Below are 23,287 nucleotides of genomic sequence, written 5' to 3'. Positions count from 1 at the left end.
AGCAAAAGGAGTGACAGTGATTCACAGTACCCAACATACCTGTGGCTGTGCTGGCACCTCGCATCTGGTTGCCACCCCTGATGCAGAAGGAGGTGGAGTCTCGTATGTCTTGGATTGATCGATGTCATCTGATGTATCCACTGGTGTCTCTTGAGTTGGAGGTTCCTCTGTATAGTCAAAAAGAAGGTAGCTGTGGTGGAGGCCAATTAAGTAGACAGTCTTTCTAAGATTTTAGCAAGTCTTCCAAAAATCCATAGCCATGATCCGATGGTGATTTTGGTAACAGGTCTAAAATTATATATCTACACGATTTGGAGATACTTAGTCTGTTTATCCCCTTAAGACTGTTCATCTTAGTACTACCTCGAATTTCTCTAAATCATCAATAACTCATGATAACAAAAAACAAGGAAATCACTACCGTGGAGACGTTTTGGAAATGTGAACTTCAATATCATAAAATTTGGTAAACGTTTGCTTTGAACTTTTCCAAGAATTACTAATGGTTTGAGGAAGCTATATCAAACACTTGAAAGAGTGTGTCATTCGATTTCCAAAATGTTTGAAGTTGATTAAACATAAACACGACAGCACCTTGTTTTTTTCAACCCACTTCTCGGTGTTTGAAAATCGGATGACATTCTTAATTGTGTTTGAAAGGTTGCATAAACCCTGAAACTGTGAACTCTCTTCTATTTGTCTTCTCTTTACAATTTACGAAGTTCAACAAACCACCATTTCCATGGCTGCTTGTGACGAGGGTTATAAATTTGAAGTAATTGTAAACTAAGTTTGATTCCACAGAGTTGAACTTGTGATGAGAAGACCTCTAAAAATGCTCGCTTCACAAAAAAAAAAAACGTGGAAGATTATAATCAATGGTAAAACGTAAGAAGGAAAGAAATCAACAGTTTGGCCAAAAGACCATGCCCTGCCCGTCTTCTATTTTCACTGGTCCCAGTACACTATTGTCCCTATTAGCTACAATTAACCTAGATACTATAGCCAATATTTGCAAACCTGTGCTGGGTTTAAACATCCGACACATTATGAAGTTATACGTGTCTAGAAGATAGTCCATAATCAGCATGATACGACTGTGGTTAAACAGGAATGTTAACAGGGTCTTTCTCGTTGTATCTCTGTAATGAACTTCAAACTGAAGAGAGTCGTCGAGTTCATGAGCCGATGATGATGTTGACCTTCTGGGTAACAGAACCTCAGTAAAGATATACGAGTCAGAATCATCCAGATCCACACCTATCAAAACGGACCAAAGGAGACCAGTCAAAATTGACTATTGGAGTCATTAGGTAAGTTCAACAATAGCAAATCACGACCAAACTGAACAAATACTATAGTTCCAGTGATGCAACAGTCCAAATGATGTACTAACTGTCAACTGCACTTCACAACGTTGTTTATTAAAAGCAAATACGTTATCTTAGTCGTGTAAAATCGTACTATCAAAAGTAAGAAAACAGTAAGGATACATAAACGTACATCTTTAACAAAGCCAAGACCATACGTCTTCAAGTTGAGCTATTTTTAGCATTGTGCCATACCCTGAACGTTCATAATAGTTTCTTCACCTGATCAAAACAGGTCGTCCACGTCTCGCTGACTCAAACACAAATGTTCACACTAAAATAGCACTCGTTCATTTCAGTGAAGTTCAGTCAGACTAACAGAGTTCTTTTTAACAGATATCAAGCACGAAAATAAAAGACATTTCATTGTAATGGTTGTAGGTAACACGATGATTTTAGTGCCACTTTTCAGATGGAAATACTTTGTTAGAAGCACAGTTAAAATAATCATTTCTGTTGTTAGCCAATAACTTAACTACATCTACGGATTACAAGTCTCGACCCTGATAAAATAAGAAGATGCAAAAGTCTGCAATAAAGTGCTTAACGAACATAGCAGCAAATAATTACCTTTTTGCCTGGTATCCTCAAAGATGACCTCTTGAGACACCAAGTCAACAGTCTTTGACCAATCGGAGAAAGACTCGAACTCAAACTTGGATTTGATAAAGTCTATCCTGGCCAAAGATGGGAGATGGATGAGGTCTGGGTTCTCTTCTGGGTGCTCAAACAGCTGGATAGGAAGTAATTCCAAACTAACGTTCACAAGATCAATGCTCATTCGCAGGCTTGTCCATACTTCCTCTTCTTCTGGAGGCTTTACAAGAAGGGATGGTGTTACAAACAAAAACAGGCATTGTTATTCAGTCAAGTTTCGATATGGGGAGGCAGTCATTTTGGAGAGAAAGTGGTTAGTCAGATGCTTAGATGAAAGAATACAAGTGGTCAACACGCTAGGGTTAACTGAACAAAAAGGTTGTCAACCCAGGCAAGGAGGAAGGTCCAGATGCCATTCAAAGTGAACATTTTTTTTTTCAAGAATATCATTTTACAACACCTCCTCTACGACGCAGTTTGCCCTGTTGCCATAATGAAATGACAAGTTATGCTTATCTGAACTGTGAAAAAACAGGCATGAGTGAATATGATATCAACATTACAGAAGCCTTCTGCACACCAAACAGAAGAGCTGTTGTACTGTTTCAAAGTCTCCACATGGGAAGGAGATCATCAAACCAAACAATATCACTGATAACGTTTGGAAATTGTGGAACACGATCGACAGTTTCTTTCGGCTGGGTCATGACACGGATACACAGATTTGAACAACAATAATGACAACGATGACGACGACGATGATTACTTTGATTATGATTATGCTTTTACAAAAGCAGCCTTGAAGATGTTCAAGTTACCTTTCCAAGTGGATCTTGAATGACAGATGATGGCCTTTCAAATTCTTCAAGAGGTTCACCAAAGTTCTCTCCCAGCATTCCAAGGATGAAGCAGTACTGAGAATAATCTAGCGATGCACACACTGAGGACAGACGACCACTGAAATTGAAGTCTGGGACTGAAACAACAACAAAAGAAAACTAATTGTGAGGGCCAAGGGTTTGCGTGACTAGCTAATTGTCAAGCTGAGGGTTCTCCTGAAAGAGACGGTGAAACTGACTCACATTTTGAAATCATGAACGCAAGTAATCTTCACAGTCAACTAATACTGTAATGTTATAGGTGATATTTATGTTCCAGATGTTCACTTAATCAGTTAGCTGATTTATTTTCATATACCCAGCCAATATGCACAAACGTTATTGGTCATTTTTGAATGTTTTTACCTGTCTACTGTCAAGGATGCGCCGTGGTGAGAGCACTCGCCTCCAACCAATGTGCCCCGGAGTGGACGACAAATGCAGGTCTCATGTAAGTAGCCAGGAAGTCGCATATTTTTTAACCAACTGTATGAATGATACCTAGTAGACCGGTTACTGACTTTGACAAAGATTGGGGAGATCACTGTAGGGCATATTGGAAACCTTTTCCCTACTTGCAACTTGCATATGTATTATTACTACATGTATTAATCCATACATAAGTTGCACCGTATACTTGCTTGGATGGATAATTTACATAACTATGAACAACTGCATACCTGCTCTGCTAAATGCCCAATCCAAGTTACGCTCAACTGTCAAGTTTAGTCTGCACTTCTCCTTTAGCAGTTTCAAGCCCTGAAATCACATATAAAAGGAAAGACTCAGAAAAAGATGAGCCAAGCAACATCCTCACCCACCACATCCTGTACAAAAAGGATACTGCGTTTGTCCAAGTTTTTGGTGGGTGGCGTCAAAAACACTCAGATTCTGGATTTGAGATATTTAAATGAAATTTTTGACAGTGTCTTTGAAATATAAAATAATCAATTATATGACATGCTAAATGACATTTCATGTTATTTCATTTCCATAATGTATCAAATCACATAAAGGCTTCAGAGATCACATGTTTGTTCTATATTAACGTATCTACACGTAAATTTAACCTGGCTTTTGTAGGAGAATTTCGCAGAGGATGGTTGACAATTGGCGGCTACTCTTGAAGCTGTAAAGAGATCCATATCCACCAATTCAATGTGCATGCTGTCTAACAAACAGACATGCTGACGGCGGTTAGACCCTGCACAAACAAAAGCAAAAGCAAAAAAAATATGACAACTTATGTGGGATGACCTGTACCGTAAAAGGTACGCTTATGATAGTCAAAACGTATGCACTACATAGTACCAGCCCTAATCCAACATTTTTAGGGTGAAAAGTCTAGGTGTGACTTTGAATTGGTCCAAAACCTTAGACTGACTAAGGGTAAAACATACCTTTCAAATGAAACTAAGATCGGTAGCCTGATTACAGTAGTGAAGGAAGAAACTTCGTGATGCATACACAGGACAGCGCCAAACCAAACACTTAATTTATGACGAACACAGAACAAATGATCGCAATCCTAGCACCAACTCAGGAAAAAATCTACCCTTCACATGTAGACAGAGCACCAAACTTATAGGTTGTTTATAAATTTGCCACAAATTTCGTAACACAGATACAGGCTAAGCCCAGGTTTGAGACACACTATAAACTACAGCCAATACATTTTACACAGAAACGTCGAAAGAATGATACAAAACACAGCAATGACAGATTGACTCTAAGCATTGATTTACTTTTAACATTGTACACAAGTCCAACAAAACGTACCAAGATCAATTTGGGATTGTGCTCTCGGTCTGTTTTTGATATAAGCCAGTGTACCAGGCGACCCTTCCCAGAGAAAGCCATTCACTACAGTGAGGTTACCAAGATCGGCTACCAGCATGTGAGAAGATTTAGCTGAGCGAGGCACCAGGATTACTGGATTACCAGCCTTGATGTCTAGTGCTACTCGGGTTCCTCTTGAAAACATCCATGAAACCTGATGTGTTGCAAGATGGTTCAGATAAAAAGCATTACACAATCTCAATTAGTCACTATAACTTAGACCGCAATACCGGATGACAGCGTCCACATAGAAAGGGTGCCCACTGGTGCAAGATAAAAAAATCTACCATCTCCACAGGTTGCACTAGTTTCCACCAACCAAAATGAAGGAACGTGTTCTACCGTTTAAGCATAATTCCAACTGGAGGTAACTACACGGACCCGCAGATATGGCCAAACTTGTTCTTTTCAAACGCAAAATACTTTTTAAACCTGGGGGACTATCAGGTAACCACAATTACGCTTCTAGAAACATGTCATTGACAACCTTTCTCCGTCGAGGTTCTAGAAAAAACTGTTTGTGGTAATTTTTGCCAATTGAATATTCTTTCATTTTTTAGAGGTTCAGATATTCAGTGATATTAATGCATCCCCAACAATCCAGTAACCATTGTCAGTGTAAACACAACCGACGAATTTACAGCTTATCTATGTCAAAATGCTCATTAAATCAACTTGGAAAACAAAGACGGACTTCCTAACACTTTCAACGGCAATATCAATCACTGGCCTTAATCTAAGCTAAAAAAAACCCGACCAACACATAAACGGAGTATTCAATCAGTGACGTTGTTAAATTTCCTTCATTTCTATCTTTTCTGTCATTTCTCTCTATCTTGGCTTGCCCTACCTACCATGAAACAGAAGGACAGCAACAAAACAAATAGAAAACTCAAATTGGTAGATGAAACTAAAACGTACAACTCTTAAACTAACTTACTACCTGGCTTGCCTACCTAACATAAACAGACGGTCACCAAGAAAACAAATACATAACTTTCAATTCGGTAGATGAAGCAAGAACAAACACATCTCCAACGTAACTTACCTCATTTCCTTCAGATACAGCTCTCATCCTGCCCAACACCTCCTGAAGTTGCAGATAATGTTGAAAGAACACAACCAACTCTGTCTGGAATCGTTTGGTGTGCACGTACTGCACAGATGACATGCGTAAAGTAAGGCTCATGTCATTTTGCCGTTCTAAATCTGGATCTGGAGCACCATATTTGAAGAAATCGAAACTAAGGGCTTCCTCTCCAAACGTTTTAAATCTGTTGAATGGAGATGATCATTGTTTGATTCTTAACCTACGCCAATATACGTTGCTTATTCTGCAAACCCACTCCTCATTGTTAAATATGTCAGTTTGGGCAACTCTTAAAAATTTCATGACTTTTGAAAAAACCTTTCACCCCAAGAAAGACGCCAGGAACCAAAGATATAAACAACATTTGTTGTGTGCCTACAATATTCGAAAGTATATGTAATTTGCCTCCAAAACTAACAACACTGTCGAGTGCAATGACCTCGACAGCTTAATTTTTTTGTGTACAGAACTCTTGCAAAGAAAATGTTTGACAATGTTTTCAGATATTTTCGAAAAGTACATACGAACCGTGCACTTGCTTTTTAAAGCAAAAGAGCGTGACGCAGAACCTAAGTGTAGACTTAAATGACAGGCATAGAGCAAAGGAGTTGTATCCGATTCTGACATCGAGACAAAGACAAAGATTTACAAAATCATATCGACTTACTTTTCTCGATACAAAGCTCCATGGGGAGACATATCAGTCACTGATACGCTGGACAGTCTTCCTTTGGCCGCAAAGTTTCCATCCTGCATGTTAATGTGTGTAAAAAGCCCAAACGCGTTGATCTTGGCTATGGGATATCTTTTCTTGCTCAATATCAAAGTCAAAGCTGACACATGGAACTTGACATCTGTGTTAATGCTTTCATTCACTTCCTCGTTTACACCTGAAAACAAGTTCAAAGGCACTTCAAATCAACATATAGTAAAACTCAGCAAAGTACCAAGGGTGATCTTGAATACAAAGCAACACACTCCGGCAATTTGAACGAACTTAAAATATCACATCAACTCAATAGGTTTAGGTAAAACTGCGATGGGTTCACGCTCAATACAAGTTGTCCCATGAAGGCACAGTGGGACCCGTTAATGGCAAGATTTTAGTGGAGCTATTTTCACCCAAGGATACTCAAGTGTTTAAGCCGTAACGGTAAAGTGGTGGTATAATGGTCACATTTGAGATGTAAATCTTTTCCATACAGATAGCTTGGATGATAGATTTACTTTAAGGGAGAGCTACTTCGAGTTTGTGTAAAGCAATTCCACTATGAGAAGAAGAGGTATTCGCCTCCCTAGTAAACTTCTGTGTCCTGGATTGACATGCTAGTGCTAATTATATACCCGAGTAATTTTGTGCCGCCGCACAAAACATTTCTATTCTTCACCCAGTGTGACCGGAATTCCATTCAGTTTACAAGAGATGTCGGTGACTCGTGATTGTACAATAACCATTTTTTTTTAACATAAATTGTCTCTAGTCTAACCGAATAAAGCAAATGACAAGATTTTGACCCTTTGTATGGATGTTTAGAAGAACTGTTTTTTTTTTTATGGAAGGGTAAACCTCAGAGAACCCAGGATACGATCAGCCGATACATAACGACTGTAACCCAATATATCTGACTGCAGCTGAAGTTCTTATAAGTTCTAAGTAACAAGGACAGAACAAAAAACAAAATTAACTCTTAGACGAGATCACTTTACAAACAGTTGGAGCCAACATTGCTTCTCTCACAAAAGGGCCAATAACTTACAAAATTTTAACATCAATCTCGTCTGACATAACATCTAACCTGCTTTAATTCGTGGCTTTCCTCTTTGTTTCTCTGTACAAAAACGTATGGTTTTTGGACCAAATCTGCAGCCTTAGCACATCAACAAATAAAAAATCCGATATGAAATGATAACAGGACTTTTTACCTTCCATTTCAGTTGTCAACTGATTTCCATCAAAACCACCATTCCAATCTGAATGTGAAGACATAGCACCAGGACTTGATGGTTGGGAGGAAGCGGGTTGTTGAGGCACTCCAATACCAAAGAACTCCAAAACGATCACCCAGGTTTGAAGATTCAAGTTTGTTTCCAGTGAGTTGAAGTCCACTTCTACGAATCGGTTTACCTGTCATGGAAAAAAAAAAGAATCGTTTAGAGTTACTTTGGAATGAATAAAGATAAAGAAAAGATATGTATTTTAGGATGACATTTCTGGGGGGCCCATTCTCAAATATCACTTGCTCCTTAAAGGTGCCTTCATACGGCAAGCTACAGTGTGCAAACTTGCAATAGCAAAGACAAGTTGGCATATGTCAATGCTGCGAACGTTTCTCGACATGTTGACACTCTATTTACTGTAAATTAAGTTTGCTGTGCGTTGGTACTTTTGCAGTCATCTATTCCCTAACAACCAGTGATTGAATGTACTGCAGTAAATCGAAAGTCTGCCCTGCCTGATATAAGTTCCTATTTTCAGTTTTCTGTTGACAGAAACAGAATTAAACGGGTTTTTTTTATGCTGTTTTTGGTGGACGACAATAGGTTTAGTCTTACTTCAGTAACTAATTTGTTAATTACTTCAAACCAAACCAAGAACAAATTGCTTCCCATTGCCATCTAAGTCTACACTATTAAAAAATGCTATAAAATCTTTCTAAGCGTAATTTTAATTTGACATTACAAGAAAAATTTCTGTTCAAAAAACGGTTATGTAGGAAGAAGTAAGAAACATACAGTAATTATGCAGTCTTTCAAAATTTTAAACGGGGGTGTTCCTGATTCACAGCACTTACCGAACTGTATTTAGTAGTAAATTCCTCATCTTTCTTGTCGACCAAAAGAACTTTAATGTGTACAAGGTTATTTCCTTGGTTTTCTTTCGTGGAAGAACTTGGCATTCTTAAGTCCTCCATAGATGAATCGCTGTCAGTGGAGACATTAACAGATGGCATTGAAGGAAATTTGTCATTCTTCATAAGGGGTCGTAAAGGTGGGAGTGAATGATAGGGGCTTTGCCTGGGAGAGAGGGAAAGACAGTGTGGCAAAGATGACGAGAACGTGGAATTTAACCCAGCATCCGAAACAACTGGGCAAGATGTGGAAAGGGTTGATGGGTATGCAGACAGCGAACGTTTACGTAAATGTTGTTGGCGAGGAGCTGAAGAAGAAATGAGATGACGATAAGGAGATCCAGGGTCTTGAAGCAGATCTTCTACAACAAGCCCACCAAGCGAGACATCAAACAACGTCACGGTTGGTTTAATGTGCTCGTAAATCAGACTAAAGTCAAAAAAATTGATGTCCACAAAATCATGTTCAACTTTGTTGAGTTCCCCACAAAGCTTGATGCTGAAGTGTGGTACTTCAAAATGCGCTCGCACCGGCGTGGGATCATCAGATTCAAGTTCGTATTCATTGGTTGATTCATCAGCAGCATCGTTGCTGACATTTTCTCCAAATGAAACATTTGGAACAAAGGACACTTGCTTCTCCGGCAACACCTTCTCAGGGATGCAAGCTTCTAAATTCCATGCTGACGAGCTGCAAAATAATTACATCTCTTTCAGAAACGATTTCAATTACTAAAATGAATGACTAGAAAAAGGAATATGTCTTAATGGATATGAGATAAGAGGAAAATTAACGTCTTAAGCTTGCTCGAAAATCATTCAAATGACAGTAGATTTACGATACATAGACCTTTTCTGGAGCATCCGTCCTCGTTTAAAAGGAAACATCAAAAGAAGAGTTGATAGAGAGCTAACCCACAAATGACACATGCAGTGTATAGCACAAGATGTCAGGGCAAGTTATTTAAACAAATCTTTTAGGATGCCAAATTCCTACATACATATTACCACTTTAAATTGCCTCAGGGAATATTAAATCACCTTCAGCATAACTTGTCAGTCTGTATTGCAAACTAACAAATGTGTGTGATTGCTACATTACAAAACCATAATAGCAGAGCAAGGGTGGGCAGAGCCACTCAAAGGTTGGTTATTGCTGTAAACAAAGTAATGAGAAATGTAAACTTTCTACAGCCTTATTCTTTAAAGTATGTTGTGGCATAACTCCAAACTAATGCTGGCATATGCTTTATTGAGCATTGAAAAGAAAGGATGTACTAAATTTCACTGTTTCATTGTTGATGAGACAAAATGGGCAAGGAGAACAATTTTAAAATACCGTAGCTGCGTGAGTACATGTAACTTGATATAAACTACCACAATTCACAGCATAAAATGATCCGAATGATGCATTATTATGGTGCAAATGAGGCACCATAATTAATTTAACCATTTAAGGCACAGTCACATGCTGCGACAAATGCAACAAAACGGAAGTATATTTCAGCCCCAAGATTCTACGATCCTACTTCAAATGCATGCGACGTTGTGTACAACACAAGCAGCAATAACGACGACGACAACAGAACGAGAACGACAGAACTGAAACAATAGTTTTACTAAGAAGAACACAGGCACTGCAGCTGCTTTAGTGCATTTTCTATCCTCCTCTACAAAGCAACAACGTGAAATGACACATTCAAAGTTTTTATAGAGAAAGTGAATGCATGATGATTAATTTTCCTTTCTCTTTCTGATCTTTAACGCTGCCCCTACGACGTTAGCTCCTAAAGCCACATTACACAAACTAAATGAGTGAAAAATTATTGCAAATTTATTCAGAAAACGCGAATGTAATTTTTAAGTTCCGTTTTCGTTGGCGTCGTCATAGCCTCCGCTTAAGGTCCCAAATGTTACATACAGTACCACAATGAAATTTACAAACTGTGAAAAGTCTTGTGCGCAATGCTCTGCCATGTGCCCAGACCTTGAGAAGCATCTATGCATCCTTTAAAATGATTGACAATCACTCCACTTTTCAGTTTGTAGATGACGCTACAGGTCTTGTAGTCTGCTTAGTAAAGTTAAACTTACCTTGGAGAAAGAGTAATTGGAGACTGAGATGCAGGGGTAGCCACAGATGATGACTGCATCCCTGCAGGTGGAGGAATAGGTACCGCTTCCTTGCTGCCACTAATGTTATCAATTGTATCCAATAGCTGATGGTATGAATGAGTAGATAGTTCCAGCTGCAGTGGAGCAGCCACTTTCCCTGAGATATGAATTGTTGGTTTTTTCAAGTTCAGTGAAATTCCCAATGCACCAATTTCTTCAGAACGACGGTCGATGGAAAGCTCAAATGCTGTTTTGTGAAGAATGTGTGTGCTGCAGGATTTTGGAGAGTTAAGGATGTTTCTTCCAGTAAATGACTCGGTACTTGATGATAAGGAAGTCTGTCCTGGTGATGTTTGATCTGCTGATGAGCAGTACAGACTCATGTCTTTGATTTCCACCATCAACCGATCAATGTCATGCTCGACAGCAGTCAAATGACCTGTGTCACTTTGTTCTTCCACGACTTCCATGAAGTGTGTGTTTCTGATTGTGATTTTACCCAAATGAGCCACAAGCATCTCTGTACTTGAGGATGACTTTGGTACATGGACAACTGGTGAGTCCACAGTGATGCAACTGTAAACTCTTCGATTTGGATTAATAGGGACATTGTCCACAAAATCACAGCCTTCCAGAAGAACATCGCTGTCATTTTCGAAAAGCAAGCTCCCTTGACGGCTTCCCAAGCTTCTTTCTTCTTGCCCACCAGTGGTTGCAAATGAAGAAGACAGGTATTCAAGTCCTTCTGCAAGGGCTCTCTTCTTACTAACAAGACCCATTGCCACGTTGCTGGCAGCTTGACGTAAGCTCTCTCCAAACTGTGCTGCGTAAACAGCGTAATCCCCTGCAGATAATAAAAGCTCGGAAAGAAACCTGTGAGTGTGTGTATACTGTGCAGATGCCACATGTATATTCAACTGAATGTTTCTTCTGATTTCCGCAATATCCATGTTGCTCTCAGCGGGTACATCAACAACAAGCCTTGGGCATTGCTTGCCCTTCTTTGGTATCATAAGTTTAAATTTAAACGCCCTTTGATCGCCTGGGCCATCCAGCATATCCTCCGGTAAGGACCACAAATAGGAAGGTTCTCTTACTGACATATCTCCTGTCAATAAATTACCACAAGTGCAAACTGAACGATGCAAAGAGCCTTCTGGGGTGAGATCAGCAATTCTGAAGCCTCCAAGCGAGCCATCAATGCACTGACTTTCCCCAAGAGATGCATTCAACTGAACTTCACTAACAGCCACTTCTGCAACTTTTCGCACACATTTCATCCCATTCAGCTTGATGCTCCTTATTACAAGAACATTGATTGCTTTAAACGATGCTGTTACTTCCGTCATATCAGATACCTGCTCCTGAAAATCAAAAATGCAGACCATTAGACAACAAGGCTAATACACGTATGTACACATGTCAACCAAAGACAGGGTAGGTAGGTAGGTAGGTAGGTAGCAACATCAGAGTAATCAGACTTAGATGCAGTCATCACTCTTTAACCATCTCACTAAGGCTCGTTGAAAGGGTTTTAACATTTGCCCAACAAGTTAAACGGATGTTGGGCAAATGTTGAATGAACGGTTTCAACGCCATTCAACATTTTCAAGCACAAAGGAAATGTTGAATCAACATTGAATGAAAGTTTAAACCAATTTAAATTTCACAACACTTTCAACAAGCTTTCAACAATGTTGAACGACCTGTTCAAACGCCCCCGACATTTGGTTCAACTGTGTTGAACGCATGTTGAAGCAAATGTTGAAACCGTTCAAACGGGCCTTTAGAAAAGACACTTCTCTCCATTTTTACTCTTTTAACCCAGTTAAACACATTGATCTTAACAAATTGTCAGGAATGCTAAAGACCAAAACGTGGAATTGGCGACAATCCCTTTCACAGGGAGGAGGAAATTATCTTACTCAATTCACTCAGCACAAACCACGGATTAGTGCTGGGTTTAGGATTCATTAAACCTCCTAAACACACAAGACTTGGAGAGCAGTTATCTTCACTAAGAGCTAGAAATTACAATAACATCACACTCATCCATTGAAACATGGTGTCTATACACAAAAGGGATTGGCTTTTCTCCGAAATATTACTTACCAATCATAGCGGGGCAATTCACAAGTTGTGTGGAACCTCATTACCGAAGAGAAATGTAAAGCCTTTTACATGATGACTTTAATTTGGATATAAAAGGAAGTCAATTTCAAGTTGGGAATGTTTGTTTGTTTGTTTGTTTGTTTTTTTCAAATAAGAAGTCATAATTAAGCGTTGCACCTGTTATCAACTTGAAAATGGGTTTGTGATTTGAATACACCTTATGACGCTTTGTAAACCGTTTAAGTAAGTCATTCACACTTACGAAGAGTGATCACGTCTTGGGTAAAAATCAAAACAGGGATGGCGTATTTCGGAAAAATTTTCTTAACAAAAAAGGTCTTACCGAAGACTTCAGATGGGTAATCAGCCCTGTTTTTATCGCGAAAAGTGTATAAATACTGTCGAGCAAGAGAAAACAAAGATTTTCCTAGAACTATGACAGTGTGACATTTCTGAACAAGATCGTAACAGACTCACGTCCACTTGAGGTTGATAGGGATCCACAGCAGGCTCTTCAGGCACTGTTGGCAGGTCTGCAAAACTCCCAGTAGATTCCTCAGATGAAAATGAAGTGCTAAAAAACTGAACTAGAGCCGCTAGAGTTTCCTGGTTTGCTATGAGGAAATAGAATCAACAGTAACCTCTTGGGAATTAATACTCAAAGTTCTAATTAAATTTCAACTGGAAAAAGGCTAGATCTAAATAATGTTTACGTTTTTAGGGTTTTGCTGTACCACGTAACCGCGTTTTTGTGAACACAAGTCAAAGGTGAGTATGGGTGACAACAAGAAAGCAGGAGAGCTGCACAATATCTACTGTTCACCAGCCGTTTTTCTTTTCTTGGTTTATAGCCTAGTTTCAAATCACTGGTTACAGATCCCCGAGGAATATCGCATCTTTGCCACCAAATCGCACTACACAACTGGTTTGTAATGACAAAAAAAACAAATGTTGTAACCAACTGAAAACAGTTGTAAAATATCAAAGTAGGATTCCACAATATTATCTCCATGACCCTGTGTATTAAAGTCGATCACTGCTATCTCAGACTCACAAGAGAAACAGAGTTATTCAACAGTGTTTCTGCAAAAGGAGCCACATGCATTCCCTTGAAGGTGAAGCATACTTGTGAGAATATACTTGTTGTATCTCTTTTCCTTTCCCAAATTGCAATTGTTTTGAGCTTCATGGAGACACGCTTTTTCTACAATGTTTTTGACAAACTGTGTAAGGTCTCAAACCACTTGGCTGCCACCTCGTGATTTTAACCTTAATAAAACGCTGCGGAACGGTTATTACACACTACAAAAAAAATCATTGTCAAACAAAGTCGATAGGCTCAGTTTTAACCACAAATGGAAAACTGGGCATCCAAAATGAATGCCTCACAGAAGAGTTTAAACATAAGGAGTATTTTCAAAACAAAGGCTCCGTACATCCTGCCGCAGCTAAAACGTTGACGTGGAGTAAGCTTATACAACATTAACATACCAATGATGTTGAGTGTGTTGAACTGAAGATTAGCAAGGTTTAAGCCATTTCCATCGACGTTTTTCGTTGAAGGACTGTCGGCATCGAAGTGCTCGTAATCAAATGTGATGAGGTCCTCTTCCTCCATAACAGCCGTTTTCTCACTGGAGACTGAAACATCGCTATCCTGCAACTTCCTCTTTGAACCTGGTCTGACCAGATCGGCCACCATGGAAAACGCACTGCTCACAGTTTCAGTGAACGACTTTTCACCTACAAGAGTGAATGACTTTTTACCTACAAGAATGAATGAGTTTTCACCTAAAGAGTGAATGACTTTTTACCTACATGAGTGAATGACTTTTCACCTACAAGACATTCACAACCAATTCAAGAGACTTGTTCACGGTTTCGGACTTCATCTTGGTTGGCAAGCAAACAGGCTTAAAGTGACAGTAAATGTATGGGATTTTATACCTCTGTAACTCCGAAATTTTAACATTTTAAATTACTCTTATGCATCGCAAATACATCAAACGTCTGATCAAGACGAAGACAAATAATACGGAGATCACGACTAGCGCAAATTTTCATGGGAAATTCTCTCATGTCTCCAGTCGCTTGTAATTTCGCAGCAATTTGCAAATTCCGATTTGAAGGGTTTGTATGGAAAAGGTTTTGTATGGAATTTTAAATGTTTGTTTGTGGCCGTTTTACCATCTATTTGTTCTCTACGTTAAATGAGCACGTTAATGCCTTGTATATATTTGTTCTCAAAATCCAACAAATTCAAGCGGAGTTGTAGAAGTCCAAAGTCAGCCAGAATCCCACACGTTTACTGCACCTTTAGCCGTGTTTGGCCCTAAACCAAGATCGCGTCAGAAACCGTGAAATGGTATGTAAGTAGTTGGAACTTACAGGTATGTGTCTCCAAACACGCTATGGTCAAATGCCATTTGCACACAATTTGGGTGGTTTGGGGAGTATTATCCATTGACAATGAATTACATACTGTTCATTTGTGCTTTTCCGACTAACTACCTTTTTTTCCCTTTTTCTTTTCCTTTTTTATTGTTATTTTTTTTATTTATTTTTTTTTTACATCCAACTATGAATTTACGAAAATCTCCAGAAAAAATGATACTTTTAGTAATATAACATTAGATCACTTCAGAAGCCCCCAGATCACAAGTCCAGCATCTTCACAAGAAGAAAATCTTGCAATAAACTATTAGTTTACTTATGATGGTTCCTTTTGCGTCTTTTTGCAGTTCCTTTTTTTTTTAACCATTGCCTGAAGGCAAACAAAGTGAAGCTGTTCCTGGTAATCTCAGAAAGGCTGTATATCTAAGCTAAAGATAACCACAATGCAGAAGTAAATTTATATTAAGAACTGGCAGCCTTCCTGGAATAAATCACATAAGAATTCAACTGTGTATTAAAAAATGTAGCTGTGACACTACGAAAATAAAACTCACTTCTTGATTGTGCAAAGCTGGCATTGTTTGAAGATTGACCCAGCTGAGGCTTACATGATGAAAACAGCAGTTCATACTCAGGTCCAAAACTCTGGATTGCATCGACAAGATGGACGCCGTGGACAGCAAAGGATGTGGTAGAATCATACGGTCTCTTCATGTAGTTTGCCTTCACCCCTAGCACCTGCAGTTCAGCTATCAGACAACCTATATTAACAAGAAATGCGAGGAAATATAAGTCACTTTCAAAATGCAAACAGGCTCTCAAGGTGTTCCCTAAGCATTAGTTAAACGGTTAAACCATTTGACCAATGAATGCAGAACAAGTTTATTGACAATTTGTCTGCTGAGACTTTAGACCCTAATGAAGGGATTTGAGGAAAAATATCGCGTCGCTCATCAAGCATTGGTTCCCATATGCCACTGAAGTACCTGCTGCAACATATTCACCTGCAAAATTCCCTTTCAGTTCCAGTGCAGCCCCAGGTATCTCTTTAACACAACGCCAATGAACTAGAAATGATTTCTTCACACCTTCGAATGAGTGCTCGATGTTGTCCGTCACTTTAAAATTTAATGAATTCTGAGCCCGGTTGTTCGAAAGTCGAGTAACGCTAATCTACGATTTAAAGATAACTGAGATTTTCAGTTCGCTAGTTAAACATGCTTTCAAAAGTTAATTTTAAACTAATGGTAAAAATCGCTAGTGAGAAGCATTTAACCTCGAATTATAGTTCACGTCAAGCCAGGATTACTTAATCGGGTTTTGAACAACTAGCCCCTGCACTTAGGTATAGGCCCCACTTAGGTATAGCAAAATGCAATTGCATTTGATACTTTTGTAACAGGCCACCATCGTACCTGCGAAGTTGAACTCCAGTCAATTTCGCAGGCACGTCGGCGTTAAGACCTGAGATAACTTCTTCTGTTGGCGGCTGATGTTCTCATATGCCGCAACAGTTTCCCAGGTAGTATGATGTATCGCAGGCTTGGCCAAAGGTTTGTCGGTGGCACAATTATGAGAACCAGGCTTTACTGCGACAAATATGTAACAGGAAGCCAGGATTCGTGGCTGCATCTCCAGTTGCTCATAAATCTAAAGCAACGAAAATGTTCAGGATTATTAGCAACCAGGGCCAGTCGTTCAAAGCCCGATAAAGCTAATCCTGGATTACGTTAACTTTGATCGAGTTAAATTACTAATCAATAAAGATTCCCCCAAAAGATTTTTGTCCCTCAGTTTTGACTTGGACTTTTCTTAACCTTTAGCTTGAAACCAGCCTTTTAAACTATTTTAAATGATCGAGATGAAGACCTCGATTAACTTATAACCGGGGATAAGCGTTAATCAGCTTTCGAACAACCAGGCCCAGTGTAAAACTGAACAGAAGGGGTTTTAAGTAGATGTAGGATGCTGCAGCACACTCCATCTAAGAAAACGTACTGCAACCAAAAATGTTAAAGCCTCACCCATGCTGTGCACACCAAGAGAAACTCTGTCGATACTGAACTGGACAAGGACCATTCTTGATTCCTCCATAAGTTCTTTGGTTTTATCTTCTAACGTGGTGTCCACAACTGACTTGCTGATGCTCCTACAGCAAAATGAAATAAAACTATGATAAAAAGGACTCCATTTCCAGCAAATGCATTGCTCTGGCAATTTAGCAATACGGTCAGTTCTAGTTTGTAAACTAAGTTCTTTTCGATCTACAGAAAATAACATTTAAATAAAAACGGACCCTTTAAAAGAGTGTATTGCGTAGAAGCTCCATTCCAAAAACGTGAAAAACTGTTTTGCCAAAACATTCTAAAGAAACAGAAAATTTACATTTACTAAACCATGAACTTGATAGTTAAATTTCTTTTGTCTTACCTATACACATACAGGTATACATACACGCTTTACTAAAGATGCCAACAAGTGATACACAAATAAAAATAAAATTACTAAAACTCATCTTGAAAGAAAGTTTCCAGGTTATTTCTATGCAAAATACTCCCTTTCTTAACATGTTCATTTGCACAGTGGTAATTACCTGGTTGGTGATTCCTTGAGCACCTCAGGAATAGTGATACTGCTACTGTACAAGCTGTAGTACAAGTCATCAATACTGCTGTCTACCCCTTGAAATATCAACACACAAAAATAAGGAAATAGAGCTCATCTGATCTGCTTTACTTAGGTTAATGTGGAGGACTAAAAAGCTTTGAAATACCTTAAATGTAAATGAAAAATGCTTTCAGCTTTGACAATACCAACGGTTTTGACATAAAATGAGTCAACACCTGATTGCTCAAGATAGATTGTGAGCTCTAGATAGAGATTCGTTGAACACCTAACACGAAATACACATTTAAATTTTGTGTTGACCCATACTGTGGGTGATAGAAATTTGGTTACCCGTTATTTCTCTTGTCAAATACCTGACCGTTACGCAAGCCTACACTACAATGGGACATTTAACCTTCCATCAGGTTGATGTTTTAACTGCGGCCTAGTTTATGTCACTGACTCCGCCAAAAGAACTGTTGCAGCGCTTTTAATGATGCTGTGGTTACTTGTGACAACTTCATAACATACTTTTTGCAACTCTTTGGAAAGTGCCCGTTGAATTGGACAAGAGAATCTAAGAATTGTTTGCCTTCAACAATTGTTGCAAATCAGTTGAAAAGAAAGAGCTTACAAATGAGGTTCCAAACTGAAGTCCAAACGATACCAAAAATTCAAAAGGCAATTGTAATTTTTAATTTTTTCACTTACTTTCAGGGCGAGGTAACGGAGTGGAACTGGCCACAATCCTCTCTCTCGTCACTGGTGATGTGGTGGCAGGAGCTTTAGGTCTACTCAGCTGTTTCACACATTTTGTCAAGGCTTGGAGCTAAAAAAGGTAATCATGCGAGGATCAATATTGTATCACACATGACCCATGTTAATTTGAAATACCACAAATGTGCGTGTTGTATTATAGCTGGATTTCCACTAACACGTAAATTTTGAGTGCATGCGGATGTTAATTTAAACGGTTTTACGTGCTTAAATAAGAGGCAATGTGTGAACCTTTCGCTAAAACGTAAAACGTCGAACGGTCGACGGACGTTGAACTTTTTATGCTTACACAAGCCGTTCAAGGCGTCTTGTGTAAAAAAGAACAATGAGAGAGCGAGCTAACACTACTCAAGCAGATCAGGTAGAGTTTGGGATTCAATCCTACAAATTAGTTGAGACAGAGGGTACCAACAATGCTCATGCCTCGCTTGCCGAGGGGGAATGAAGAGTACAGTGGAACCTCTCCTTACGGACACCTCTATAATACGGACACCTCTCTATTACGGACAGTTCACTTGGTCCCCGAGAGACCGAAATCCATATAAAGCCTACCTCTCTAAAACGGACACCTCTATAATACAGACACTTATTCCTGTCCCCTTGATGTCCGTAATAGAGAGGTTCGACTGTAACTCACATTCAAGAAGGCAATTTAATGGTTTCAAACTCAAGGTGCTAGACATCGGCTGGGAGGGTCAAGGAGAGTAGGTTACTGAGAGTGTTGACTTTACATACAGCATACCTTGTGCTCATTTAGGTGAAGTACCAGGTTGGGCAGCTTTGCAAAGAGAGTTACAGCAGGATACTGAGGATCCGCAGTAAACAATAATCTCCTGTGAAATTAAACAAATGAATTGAACAGTCACTTGCACGGTGTGTCAGTAATTACAAATAACTAATAATAACCTTTATTATATAAACACCAATGAAATACCAGGTAATTCAACACTCGAAGAGAAATTTCGTATCTCACAGCGGTCATGTAATTTCCTCTATTTATTGAGGATATCAACGTCACAAAAAGTGGTTTACAGAAGGGTCCGCAAATAAAACGTACTAAGCTTAAACTACAGACCGGCTAAGAAATACAAAGAAACATGGACATAAAATAGAACAAAAACATTAAAAAGAATTAAATGGCATAACTGTAAATGTAAATTAGCTGGCAGTTTTGAAGATCACAATAGGCCACGCTTAAAAACAGTCAGAGACAGTCAGCTTCTCTTAAAAAAAGGGTCCACTCTGTTGAAGATGTTAGTGGCCTTATTTACACACCATAAAGGTTGAAGGGCGTAGTGGACCACTCATGAACTGTCATTAGTAGCAGACAGCCAGCTGTTGTGGTCGAGAAGATAGCCAGCTACTTAGAGTTTGAAACTGACTGAGAGAAAACAAAGATTTTGAGACTCTTGCGTTTATGACCAGCTAGATTATTTTGTGCGTCCTTGCAGAGCCCTCCCTTGCAGGAATAAAAATAATATCTAAAGTAATATCCATGACTTGGAAACAAAAAACCTTATCACTGACCTATAGGTAACAACAGAAGAAATTACATCAAAACAGTTGTAACTTTTTACCATGCAGCTTAAAATTATAATAGTACTTTCAGAATTGTTGCTCCAAACAGGATCGATTCTGGTTTTCTGCAGAAAGTCAATTTTTTTGGCACAACTCAGTTGCTCAAAGTGTAAATTAATGTAAATAAGAAACAGTTTTTAAACTCAGAATAAAAATCATCAAGGCAACTCTATGAAAAAAAGATACTTTTCTCCCTTGTTCTGCACTGGTGATGACGCTTTCAGTTAAACAGCGTAACAGAAACTAAAACATGACCTTACGAATGTGCATTACGTGGCGTTTGAACAACTGAGTTGAGTTTTAAAACTGTTTGGACAGGATTATTGCAAATTTTTCTGTTTATATATTGAACTTTCTAGTCACAAACTGGATCTACAGCATAAGGAAATGGCTTCATGTGAAGAAGAGTAGTATTACGTCGGACTGCTCAAACTCATCAATAGTTTATGAAGAGAAAACAAAGGAAATCACTAATTGTGATCTTAATAGGCCATTTCCGAGTTGGTGTGAACCTCATTATAAAAGCGAGGCCAAGTGCAAAGTTTTTCATATGAAAATTGTTTTGTTTGCAGTATGAAACTACTTCTCGTAACAAAAACTTTGCCTCACTTTCAAAATGAGGTTCAAAGCAACTCCGAAACAGCCTATTATCAAACAATTTGGTGAACTTTTATTACGGGATTTCCAAACACCTCGAACACATTCTTCCTCGTGTTTGATATATTAGTTCTCACCTTTCCATCTGAATAGTTATTGCAAACTTATCCACCACATGAACATCACTCGTCATGAAAGGCTTGCTAGCGACTTCTGACCAGTTGTCCCTTACATTACACACAACCATCTGTATGTCAGATAAATCAAGAGTGTACCTGCAAAACACGTCAAAGGCAAACATAAAGGGATGCATTGTCATAAGATTATAACAAAAATTATAACACAAATAACGCAAATGAAAAAGAACATGAAACCTGAGGTGTCAAGCGACCAATTGAAAGTAGCTTAAGGCCCGTTTACATGGTTTCAACATTTGCTTCAACATGCGTTCAACACTTTGTTGAACCAAATGTCGGGGGCGTTTGAACAAGTCGTTAATATTGTTGAAAGTGTAAAAAGTTGAAAGCTTGTTGAAAGCGTGTTGAATCAAATTTAAATTGGTTTAAATTTTCATTCAACATCGATTCAACATTTCCTTTGTTCTCGAAAATGGTGAATTGCGTTGAAACCGTTTGAACACTCCGTTCATCCAACATTTGCCCAACATGAATGTTAGTCAAATGTTGAACCCGTTTAAACGGGCCTTTAGAAAAACTGCATTTAGGTTTAAATAGACCTGAAGGCGATCCGACGTTGAAGCAAGCCCTAAACCAACTGCATTTACCAAAAAAGTTCCCAAACGTTTTGCACACCTTTGCTGGTTGAGTGCTTGCATTTCTATTGAAGAGTTTCTCGGTTATAAAACCCTTAAAGAGACATAAAGGTTTGATGTGCGTTCATTGCAACTGGTTAAGTTGCTTCCTAACTGTTTTTCAACGCTTTCTCTGTCATTCACCCAGTTGTCATTATCATGAATGTCTGATCTCATTTTTGCCTACCTCTCATACATCATGTCTGCAAGAGTCTCGCTGCTGATTTCATTCACCAGTGCATCTGTTGAATCAGTGATTGACATGAACTCTCCATCTTCCTCCACAGGAGGGGTGCTGGGAGGGGTCACGAAGGAATCATCTGATAATGCATAACAAAACAGAAGATTAAATTAATACAACATTAACCTGTAGACCTACACAAATATACCTGAAATGCTTTATACTTTTCCCAATATGAAACCCATTTCCTGCCATCAGAGCTGGATAATGTCAACAGTTCTCCTACAAGATTTTGCAAGTCTTGCCAACCAGTTACAGAGTGTAGTAAAGCTTTAACATACAGTAGTATGGGCATAATACATTTCTACTTTTATGCACTGTGATCATAATAAGTGTTCAAGGCTGAATTAAGTTTAATACAACATAGGGAAGTTAAGTTGAATGCTGTTAATGTTCTAAACATTACAGCATAAAAGTAAGGATGGGGGTTAAACTTGCACTTAATAAAGCTTGCTTTAAGGTTTATCAGCATTCTAATTAGGTACAGTCGAACCTCGATTATCCGGACCTCGATTATCCGGACTATTCGATTATCCGGACTTTTTTCTATGGTCCTAATTTTTTCATGAATATTAATTAGTTGTGATCTTGAAAACTTAAAGTCGCGAAAAGCCCAATAATCCTTTCAAAAGACTGTTGAAACAGCGTATTATCCTGTGCGCTTTTCAAAATTCGCAAGTGCGACGAGACAATACGTACAGGCTGTGTAGATTTCACAATTAAAATGATGTTTTCTTTGCTGTAACCTTTTGTTTACATTTCTATCTCGTTAATATTCATATTTTCGATTATCCGGACTCTCGATTATCCGGACTTTTTACCGAGGTCCCGACAAGTCCGGATAATCGAGGTTCGACTGTACCAACACACTCTTTACCTTCCATTTCTGCTTTTGAATCTTGTCCCTCTGATATTGTCTTCTTTCTATTAAGTGACTGGGTGTTTGCCAAGCTTAAATGACCAAAGTCTATCAAAACCTGCCGCAAAATAAGAATATGCATTTTTGCAAGACGCTATGTACACTATTACCTCTGGCCTGTGGGTTTAAAAAGGCAATAAATAATGAAACAAAAATTGATCAGTTACGCTTTCTTAACGTGATTCCCACAAAATAAAAGTTGTAGTGAAAATTTTCTCAAACTTTCTGTGATTGTTCACTACTATGTACTATTTCGAGAAACGAAATGAAAAAGATAGGTCACCATGTCCATGAAGGAGCTACGATCCACTCAATTTACCCCATAATTGCTTACAATATTTGCTTCCAAAAATGAGTTTATTTGATCAGTTATTGCCATGTCTGGTGGCAACAGAAGTTACATAGACAAAGCAAAAACTACACAAACGTTATACATAGAATGTATGAAGGATAATCGGCAACTAAAGGTGAATTTCTTGGAATGGAAGCAAAATATCAAGCAGTATCGACCCA

General features: G+C 38.7%; 1 protein-coding gene across 4 annotated transcripts in view; it reads right to left on the bottom strand.

The window, feature by feature from the left end:
• The window catches only part of LOC146477289 (intermembrane lipid transfer protein VPS13D-like), an 81,418-nt gene that overhangs the window by 36,315 nt on the left and 21,816 nt on the right, over nucleotides 1-23,287 (bottom strand). For all 4 annotated transcript variants that reach the window (XR_014865429.1, XR_014865428.1, XM_085113758.1 and 1 more), the window contains exons 16-37: nucleotides 22,733-22,832; nucleotides 21,802-21,934; nucleotides 20,941-21,078; nucleotides 19,371-19,461; nucleotides 18,563-18,680; nucleotides 17,838-17,925; nucleotides 17,269-17,393; nucleotides 15,799-16,005; nucleotides 14,342-14,593; nucleotides 13,328-13,464; nucleotides 10,718-12,102; nucleotides 8,567-9,314; nucleotides 7,698-7,899; nucleotides 6,442-6,664; nucleotides 5,733-5,958; nucleotides 4,625-4,838; nucleotides 3,916-4,049; nucleotides 3,526-3,604; nucleotides 2,786-2,943; nucleotides 1,941-2,187; nucleotides 1,021-1,260; nucleotides 40-167 (exon numbers count right to left, since the gene is read on the bottom strand). Coding sequence is in view for 2 of the 4 variants with exons in the window: in XM_085113758.1 (XP_084969884.1) it covers nucleotides 40-167; nucleotides 1,021-1,260; nucleotides 1,941-2,187; nucleotides 2,786-2,943; nucleotides 3,526-3,604; nucleotides 3,916-4,049; nucleotides 4,625-4,838; nucleotides 5,733-5,958; nucleotides 6,442-6,664; nucleotides 7,698-7,899; nucleotides 8,567-9,314; nucleotides 10,718-12,102; nucleotides 13,328-13,464; nucleotides 14,342-14,593; nucleotides 15,799-16,005; nucleotides 17,269-17,393; nucleotides 17,838-17,925; nucleotides 18,563-18,680; nucleotides 19,371-19,461; nucleotides 20,941-21,078; nucleotides 21,802-21,934; nucleotides 22,733-22,832 (5,373 nt within the window). In the remaining 2 variants the exon portion in view is untranslated. The remainder of the gene's footprint in view (nucleotides 1-39; nucleotides 168-1,020; nucleotides 1,261-1,940; nucleotides 2,188-2,785; nucleotides 2,944-3,525; nucleotides 3,605-3,915; nucleotides 4,050-4,624; nucleotides 4,839-5,732; nucleotides 5,959-6,441; nucleotides 6,665-7,697; nucleotides 7,900-8,566; nucleotides 9,315-10,717; nucleotides 12,103-13,327; nucleotides 13,465-14,341; nucleotides 14,594-15,798; nucleotides 16,006-17,268; nucleotides 17,394-17,837; nucleotides 17,926-18,562; nucleotides 18,681-19,370; nucleotides 19,462-20,940; nucleotides 21,079-21,801; nucleotides 21,935-22,732; nucleotides 22,833-23,287) is intronic.

The sequence above is a fragment of the Pavona decussata genome, unplaced genomic scaffold (genome assembly GCF_977016875.1).
Source record: "Pavona decussata unplaced genomic scaffold, jaPavDecu1.1 SCAFFOLD_71, whole genome shotgun sequence".
Taxonomy (NCBI): Eukaryota; Metazoa; Cnidaria; class Anthozoa; order Scleractinia; family Agariciidae; genus Pavona; species Pavona decussata.
The sequence above is the reverse complement of the archived record's forward strand: the minus strand, read 5'-3'. Positions and strand labels throughout refer to the sequence as shown.